The sequence below is a fragment of the Otolemur garnettii genome, unplaced genomic scaffold (assembly GCF_000181295.1).
Source record: "Otolemur garnettii isolate 467f Iridium unplaced genomic scaffold, OtoGar3 scaffold00180, whole genome shotgun sequence".
Taxonomy (NCBI): domain Eukaryota; kingdom Metazoa; phylum Chordata; class Mammalia; order Primates; family Galagidae; genus Otolemur; species Otolemur garnettii.
Window position 1 is genome coordinate 251,321 of NW_003852575.1, and position 9,841 is coordinate 261,161.

Below are 9,841 nucleotides of genomic sequence, written 5' to 3' on the forward strand. Positions count from 1 at the left end.
CCGTCATTGTTGTTTGGCGGGTCCGGGCTGGGGATTCAAACCCGCCACCTTAGGTGTACGTGGCTGGCGCCTTAGCCGGTTGAGCTATAGGCGCCAGCCCCATTATCATTTCTGTTCAGCACTGTTCTGAAAGCCCTCGCCAGAAAAGACAGAGAGACAGAGAGATGTAAAGGAAGAAACAAATTTGTCCTCAACTAATACCTATGTTAACGTCATACCCCTGCCAAAATAATCTACAAATAATTACAACTAACAAGACTTTAGTAAGGTTGCTGGATACAAATAGAAATAGGAAATGTTATTTTAAGTCAGCAAAAACCAAGTAGAAAATGTACGAGGAGACAGCATAAAAAATGGAGGTGCTTCCAGAAAAAAATGACAAAACATATACGGAGAAAATGTGAATATTACAGGCCGGAATAAATGATGCTCCAGATACATCCCTGGATTGGACATCCTCATCGCCATAAAAATGAATCTTAAAGATGCTAATTTTTCCCAAACTGATCTATAGAGTCCATACTTTTTCTCAAAATTTCAACAGAAATTTTTGAAAAACCAAGCAAGATAATTGAATCTAAAAATGAAAAGGCAGAAAGCTAAGAATTACCAAGAAGAAGCAGAAGCTGGCAAGTCTCATTACAAGTTGTGATCAGACAGTGTGACATCACAACACAAATAGACACAATGACCAAAAACAAACCCACACATGACACACAGACGATCACAGCAGAGCTGGTACTATGGTGTCAACCGGAGTAACAGCCAGAGGCTCTCTAAACAACAATAACATTTATCTGAGAATAGGGCATCCCCATGGAGAATATGCATGCCATCATTAACAAAAAAATAAAGGTTTTTAAAGGAAAAATGAGGAAGATTACATAATTTTTTTGAGATAATTATCCTTGGCTACGAGGACCAGTGACAAGAGTAATGCCAGTCCAAGACTGAGCAGGCAGGGCCAGCACATGCTCTTGCACGTGTATTTGGGGGGTAAGATTGTGATGGCCTTTATTTGGTCTTGGCACGGTATTTTGTGATAATCTTATAAGTATTCAAGCAGGAGAACCCTTTTCTTGTGGCCTTCCTGGCTTTACTAGGCAGAAGCTTTTATTAACACAAGCGAATCCATTTTGATTTTGACAATTATCACAGCAGAGAGATGGAGAAAAGATGGACTGTTTAATGAATGTGGATGAGACAATTGGTTATCCACATTTAAACTGCAATTATCTTTACCTCATATCATTCACCAAAAAAATAATAATTTTAAGTCCATTTAAAAAGTAAATGGTGTAAAGCCAAAACTATAAAAATTTTAGGGCTCGGTGCCCATGGCACAGTGCTTACCATGGTAGCCATGTACACTGAGGGTGGCGGGTTTGAACCCACCCTGGGCCACCTAAATAACAACAACAACAAAAAATAGCTGGGCGTTGTGGCAGGTGCCTGTTGTCCCAGCTACTTGGGAGGCTGAGGCAAGAGAATTGCTTAAGCCCAAGAGTTGGAGGTTGCTGTGAGCTGTGGCACAATAGTACTCTACAGAGGGCAACATACTGAAACTCTTGTCTCAAAAAAATAATAATAAATAAAAAATAAATTCTAGAAGATCAAATAGGAGAATTCATTTTTTTAAATTTCAGTTTAGAGAAGCATAAAAAAACCAATTTATGAACTGGAAGAAGATATCTGCAATATACATGATCAACAAAAGATTAGAATCTTCCACACTACAGGAAGAATCTTGCATATCACAAGGAAGAGGCTAAAAAATCAACAGAAAATGTGCAAAATATACATGAAGAAGACAGACAAATAAAACATGAACAGCAGGTTCAGCACCTGTGGCTCAAGTGGCTAAGGCACTAGCCACATACACCTGAGCTGGCGGGTTCAAATCCAGCCCTGCCTGTCAAACAACAATGACGGCTGCAACCAAAAAATAGCTGGGCGTTGTGGCAGGTGCCTGTAGTCCCAGCTACTTGGGAGGCGGAGGCAAGAGAATCACTTGAGCCCAGGTGTTGGGGGTTGCTGTGAGCTGAGATGCCATAGCACTCTACCCACAGCAACAGCTTGAGTCTCTGTCTCAAAACATTAAAAAAAATAAAATTAAAATAAAAATTTAAAAAAACATGAACTTACTCTCACTAGTAACCAGGGAAGTGCAACTTAAAGCCACAGTGAGTTACCATTTCACACCCACCAGGCTCACCACATATCAAAGTTGAATGATGCAAATGGTGAAGACACAGAAAGCTCTCACCCGCTACTAGTAAGAGTACAAATAGGTACAACATTTAAGAAAACACTTTGCATTACCAAAGCTCAACATGCCCATGGCTATAGCCAAGCAATTCCATTCCTACTTACACAATCAAGAGAAACTCACACATCACAGACCTGATGAGATCATTTGCTTAGCAGCAAAGTTCACAACAGCCAAAAACCACACAACCAGCCTTTCTAGAGCATTGAAAACTATGAACATCAATTAACATGGATATATCTATAAAATACATGGGTAAAATAAGAATACATAGAATATGAATCCATTTATAAAAAAATTCAAAAATAGGCAAAACAAGACACGGTTTAGGTATAAATACATGGGAGATAAGAGAAAAGGAAGGGATGGCAAACACAAAATTCCCTACAACGACCGTCCCAGGTGCAGAGAGAGGGGATATAGCTAGGGCAAGGGCGTCTGGTTTCTGAATTTCTGGTACTACGGTGTTTCCCCGAAAATAAGACCTACCCAAAAGATAAGCCCTAGCAGGATTTCTATGCATTTGTTAAATATAAGCCCTACCCCGATAATAAGACCTACTGATGGGTGTGGCCATGCAACGTATCTGCATAGCCACGCCATGCATTTCAGCACAGAGACATCCCCTGAAAATAAGCCCTAGTGTGTCTTCTTGAGAAAAAATAAATATAAGACAGTGTCTTATTTTCGGGGAAACACAGTATTACACTGTACTTATTACACTTCTGTTCACTGTATCATTCCTCTTTAAACTACATTTTTTTATCATATGACACATTTCAAAATAAATTTTTTTTTTTTTTTTGAGACAGAGCCTCAAGCTGTTCCCCTGGGTAGAGTGCTGTGGCATTACAGCTCACAGCAACCTCCAACTCCTGGGCTCAAGTGAGTCTCCTGCCTCCGCCTCCCAAGTAGCTGGGACCACAGGCGCCCGCCACAACGCCCGGCCATTTTTTGGTTGCAGCCGTCATTGTTTGGCGGGTCCGGGCTGGGGATTCGAACCCGCCACCTTAGGTGTACGTGGCTGGCGCCTTAGCTGGTTGAGCTATAGGCTCCGAGCCGATACACTTTAATCTAATCATGCGGAGAGGGACATTGAGTACCCAGATTTATGCCATTTTTAAACCTGACATATCCTTCAGAACTTTTGAGTGTTCTTTTAAGATCTGAGCCTACAACACAAATAATCCTTTTTACCTACTTTCTGGAAATAAAGTGCTCTGCGTCAGGAATGCACTTTTGTTAAGAGCATATATAGACTACAGAGAAGGGCTCGTAACATAAACTACCAATGCCTCTCTGAAGGCAGAATAGAAAAGATTTTTTAAAAAGTTAGGCACAAAATGATCTGTATACTCATTTCATTAGCTCTATATTTATAAGAGGAAAATAGATCCTAAAAGTAGAAGTCATTAATTGACAAACTTTGTCTTTCTCCTCCACAATTAAAATGAAAAAAATTGCTAGATCACAGCAAAATGGGATAACAGATGCCTTTGGGGTTTCAGTTTTATAGCAGAAAATAACTGTAGCACTTTCATCCTAGGAGGTAACCTAGACGGGACATACTTTAATATTGCTTCTACTACTATAACTAGCCTACACTTAAAAGGCTGGTTAAAATAAACAAAAGAAAGATAATGAAAATGCCATGAAGGGCGGCACCTGTTGGCTCAGTGGGTAGGGCACCGGCCCCATATACCGTGGGTGGCAGGTTCAAACCCAGCCCCTGCCAAACTGCAATAAAAAAATGTCCAGGCGTTGTGGTGGGCACCTGTAGTTCCAGCTACTCTGGAGGCTGAGGCAAGAGATCGCCTAAGCCCAGGAGTCAGAGGTTGCTGTGAGCTGTGTGACACCACAGCACTCTACCAAGGGCGATTAAGTGAGACTCTGTTTCTACAAAAAAAAAAGTCATGAAATGATTCTTTGGCTAATTTCAGAGTGCAGAAAGCTTTTCTAAACAAGATTCAGAATACAGGAAACATGAACAGAAAAGATTAAAAAATTTTCCTACACGAAAAAGTTCTGTATTTAAAAAAAATCCCTGTCAATTTTTTTTTTTTTTAATACAAACAGGGTCTCCCTCTGATGCTCAGGCTGCAGTGCGATGGCCCAAGCATAGCTCACTATAACCTCCAACTCCTGGGCTCAAGCAATCCTCCCTCCTTAGCCCCTACAGGCACCTAACACCACACCTGGCTAATTTTTTTAATTTTTTGCAGATATGGCAGCGTATGCTGCCTAGGCTGGTCTCAAACTTCTGGCCTCAAACTATCCCATCTTGGCCTCCCACAGTGTTGAGCCACCATGGCCAACCAAAAATTCCTTTTAACACAAATAAGAAATATTTGCACGATCTAGACAAAGAGCTATCTTCTTCCATAGGAAAAGACTCTTACAAACTAATAAACATCACCTATGTTTATTCAAGAGAAAATTGGCAAAGTATTATGTATAGGCAGGTAACAGAAAAAACAAAGACAGCATATAAACATAGTTTAAAGTGAGGTTCAACCTCATCCATAAATAAAGAAATCCAAGTTACAGCAACGAAAATTCATGTGTCACCCGACAGATTGGCACAGATCCAAAAGTGTGCTGTGCAGTGTTGTCAAAGCCACAGGGAACCAGCCGTTCTCAAATGGTTTGATGGGAATGTAAATTGGGAGACTGCAGCTGAAGGCCATTTCCAAGATCAATCAGAATGTGGGACGCATATGCACATTAACTTCACACATCGTCTAGGAATTTATCCTGCAAACACACACTCTAGTACTGGATACAAAGATCTCTGTGTATAACCGCGATTTCTGCAGCTTTGTTTTTAATGGTGAGAGGTTGAAAACAACCTGAACATTCTCCTAAGAATAAGCCAAATAATTGGGTCACATATGTGTGATGGAACATGTGCAGACATTGAGATAAGAGCACATGCAGCTATGCGGTGATCTCTGAGCTAGGTTTAGTAAGTGAACAGAAGATTTCTGGAACGCCAAAGAAGAGTCTGCCAACATGGTTGTCTCAGAGTATAACCAGCTACATAATTTACCAAGACCAGGAAAAACGAAACACAGGGTCCTTTGTTCAAAAATTGTTCAGAATTTCAAGACAGCCATGGAAGAACCTCGAAGCAGGTACAGGGCCCTCTGCACATGGAGCCCCCCTGTGATAACCCAGAAGTGGCCTGGCTGGAGGGAAGGCAGGTGGAGTAACAGGGATTAGAAATGGGGAATAATTTTCACTGCAGACCATTTTGAATCGCTTTAATTTGTTAGTGGATGCATGTATTAGTTATTCAATTACTAAGAGAAACTATTTTATAAAAAAATAAACCCTTGGGCAGCGCCTGTGGCTCAAAGGAGTAGGGTGCTGGCCCCATATGCCGGAGGTGGCGGGTTCAAACTCAGCCCCAGCCAAAACCTGCAAAAATAAAAAATAAAAAATAAATAAACCCAAAATTCCTTACTACCACCATGAGCATCCCCCCCACCCCCGCAAAAAAATCCTGTTATCCATTTCCTTACCCCTAAAGAGCCACAATTCTTAGAAATGTGGGTGGAGGGGAGATGAGTTAGGGAAATGGCGAGCCCTACTTGATAGGTCATAAGACCCAAACCAACATCTCTGACAAAACAGGAGAAGGCAGGGCGGCACCTGTGGCTCAAAGGAGGAGGCACCAGCCCCATGTACTGGAGGTGGCAGACTCAAACCTGGACCCGGCCAAAAACTGCAAAAAAAAAAAAAACAACAGGAGAAGGCAGAGAAACCAGCCAAAACCAACTAGAAACCAGATGGCCTTGAAAAAAAGAAGGTCAGATTATCCTCATTGTTCATTTTAAGCTAATTAAAATACATTAGCAACTAAAAGAAACTCCTGCCAGCCAGTGCCAGGACAGTTTACAAACACCAGGGCAAACCCTACAAGTTACCTTATATAGTCCAAAAAGAGGAGGAACCCTCCAATCTGGGATTTTCTTTCCCAGAAATCCTATAAGTAATCCTTCCTCCACTTCACATAAAATAAGTAGAAGATACAAATAAGACCCCAGAAACTCACCACATGTTACTGTTACTCTGAGATGGCTGCTGCTCCATCTATGAGGCAGCCCCCCTTTTTTTCCTTTCTTACTTTAATAAACCTGCCTTGCTTCACTGTTGGCTCACTCTTGAATTCTTTCCTGGGTGAAGCTAATAACCTACTTGGCCTTCAAACAGACCCCAGTTCTGAGGTCAACCTTCCTGATGGGGAAAGGTGTGTGAGGAGGGTAGGAGTGTAGGATGGAGAGGACTCTTCCTCAAAGAGGACATCCTGGATACGCTCTGAGAAGCCCCATAAATTTACCAGAGTGTTAGATGGAACCCTATGTTCCCCTAAGTGGGTGCTTACCACATTGAGATTGTGTGACAACACTTCCACACCCACAGGACTTTTAGCTAAGCCTCTGAAGAGTGCTAACAGAGTCACGTAGGTTCCTATAGCCTTGTACTGGGTTGAACAGTGTCCCCCACCAGCCCATGTCCACGGGAACCTCAGAAAGTGCACTTACTTGAAAACAGCATATTCGCAGATGTTATTAAACTGAGGGCCTACTGGACTGGGGAGCCCTGTGGCAGTGGCTGCTGCCCTTACAGGAAGGCCACGGAGAACACCCTGGGAACATGGAGGCGGAGACTGGACAGATCCTTCTACCAGCCAGGGAGTGCCAGAGACAGCTGGCAAACTTTAGAAGCTAGAAGACAGGCATGGAACAAATTCTCCCTCAGAGCCTCCAGAAGGAATTAACCCTGTGTCAACAACTTCATTTCAAACTTCTAACATCTCTATTGTATTAAACCGCCAAGTTTATGGAACTTTGTTACAGTAGCCCTAAGGAAACTAACACAAGCCCCCTACAGAATTTACGCTTCAAATCAGAGGTCTACAAACATCTCTGTGAAAGAGCAAACAGTAAGTATCTCTGGCTTTGGATCTTATGGTCCTGCTCCAACTGCTCAAACCTGCCATGATGTGAAATCAGCCACAGGCAATAGGTAAATAAATGCATGATGATGTGTTCCAAGAAAACTTTATTGAAAAGATGGCAGGATTTGTCCCTCAGACTGTAGTTTGAAGGCAGCTGTTTTGGGTGGAAAAACATAATGAACAAAACCTAACCTGAAGAACCAGCAGTTCTGTACAGCAAGAAGAAAAGAGGGGAGTTAAGACTCTCCTACCTGTTCAGAGAACACAGAAGAAACGCAACACTCAGCCATTCCCCCACGTCCCAGAGCCTTCATTTCCTCAGCAGGAACACGACCCAGATCGCTTGCTCGAGGAGCCCTGGTTAATTTCCAGTTCTCATATTCTGAAGTCCTTTTTTTAAACAACGCTTCTTTCCAATAATTTCATTTATTAAGTACAGTCTGTAAACTCTACGGAAAAGTGACTTTACTGTGCAATGAGCTATTCAAAGTACTATTCTAACAGCCTTTTTAAATCACTGTTATAATTAAAATATGCAGAACAGTTTTTAAACTAATTACATAAATTTACACAAATTTATCTTGTGTCTATAGTAAGACTTTACTTATGCAAATCAATCTTTATAAAAGTAAAAACTTACCATGTTCTGTGTAGGTGCATGTGTGAACACTGCCAGGTCAACAGAATTCCTTTCTAACTAACTGCATATTTTGTTTGAACACAAGATCTCAATTCTTCAAAATAAAAGTAAAGAATTTAAAATAATCCCCCCAAAACTATGAATCATCATCTTATTGCTTTCATCATTTTCTAAGTCTTGAGTACAGATTATTCACAACGGATCTACCATCCAGGGTCTGCATCATGACCTGACAACATCAAATGCTGCTTTAAAACAACATCAAACAACATCAAAATTAATTGCTTTAAAGAATTTCAGACAGGTTCAGTGCCTGGAGCTCAGCGGTTAGGGCGCCAGCCACATACCCCGAGCTGTCAGGCTTGAATCCAGCCTGGGCTGCCTAACAACAATGACAACTACAACCAAAACAATAGCTGGGTGTTGTGGCAGGTGCCTGTAGTCCCAGCTGCTTGGGAATCTGAGGCAAGAGAATCATTGAAGCCCAAGAATTTGAGGTTGCTGTGAGCTGTGATGCTGCAGCACTCTACCCAGAGTGATACAGCAAGATTCTGTCTCAAAAAAAAAAAAAAAAATCACATAAAGTATTCACAGGGGAAGAGTTTCAATAAAACCAAATACTCACCCCACAATACTGCTCTTCGTTGAAGATCTGGGGTGGCAGAGGAATCCCATTTTGAGGTTTTTTCTCCCCAGGAACGTTCTCTCTCATCCACTTCCTGTTGTCCTCATCTCCAGCTATATCTAGTTCCTTAAAGTCAATTTTATTTGCTTCCAAAAAGCCCACAACTTCTTGCTGTTTCTTCCTAATCTGGTCAAGAATAGAGAAAAATGATTATTAGGCTGTTTTTGACAAATGTTTTACTTACATTTACATAAATTAAATCCTTCCTTCAGCTATACCATACAATTCAAACAACTATTCAAATTTATAAGAAATGTTTATATATAATTCTTTTTTTTTTGCAGTTTTGGCCAGGGCTGAGTTTGAACCCACCACCCCCGGTATATGGGGCTGGTGCCCTACTCCTTGAGCCATAGGTGCCACCCTATAATTTTCTTACATATGTATATATATAAGAAATCCTTGGTGGTACCTGTAGCACAGTGGTTAGGGCAATAGCCACATACACCGAGGCTGACAGGTTCAAGCCCACCCAGGCCAACTAAGCAACAATGACAAGTGCAACAATAACAACAAATATCCAGACACTGGCAGGTGCCTGTAGTCCCAGCTACTCAGGAGACTGAGGCAAAGAGAATCACCTAAGCCCAAGAGCTGGAGGTTGCTGTGAGCTATGACACCACAGCACTCTACTGAGGGCGACATAGAGACTCTGTCTCAAAAATAAAAATAAAAGAAAGAAAGAAATCCTTCATATATATATATACATATATGTATAGAAATACTTTTTTTTTATAAAAGATCAAGAGAATGGTTAAACTCTGAAAATTTCATAGCAACAATGTTTAAATCATTGTATAATTAATTGTTGTTAAACTAAATTTGGGCCTTAGAAGCCTCTGCAGGAGTGCTGTATAAGGAACTGCAACCCAGCTTCCTACATAAACAAATGAAAGACCTACCCTAGAAATTTGCCTTTGAAACAGTAGCTGAATCTCAGCCAATCACCAGCAGCCACATATTCAAACCACGTCCAAAGAAAGAAAATACCCAGTTCTAACCAATCCAGCTGCCTTTGTACCTCACTTCCCTTTTCTGTATGTCACTTCCTTTTCTCTGACTATAAATACAGAGGGTGCCAAAAAAAGTATACTTATTTTATTTAAGCAAGGAAAAAACTGTTAAATTTGTAAAACTCAAGTCACATTTGACTTCTGCATTTATAAGAGGTGTTCGTGTGACTTGTGTTTCTCTTTTGTTATTGATATATATTGAATATTACAATTTTATAGTGTTTTCTTTTCTTTTATATATATATATATATATTTTTTTTTTTTTTTTGAG

At 40.8% G+C, this 9,841-nt stretch overlaps 1 protein-coding gene across 1 annotated transcript in view; it reads right to left on the reverse strand.

Annotated features, from left to right (window-relative positions):
• SH3BGR (SH3 domain binding glutamate rich protein) overlaps nt 1-9,841 on the reverse strand; it is a 59,590-nt gene that overhangs the window by 35,007 nt on the left and 14,742 nt on the right. Inside the window, exon 3 of the mRNA XM_012811939.2 lies at nt 8,498-8,683. Coding sequence (XP_012667393.1) covers nt 8,498-8,683 — 186 coding nt within the window. The remainder of the gene's footprint in view (nt 1-8,497; nt 8,684-9,841) is intronic.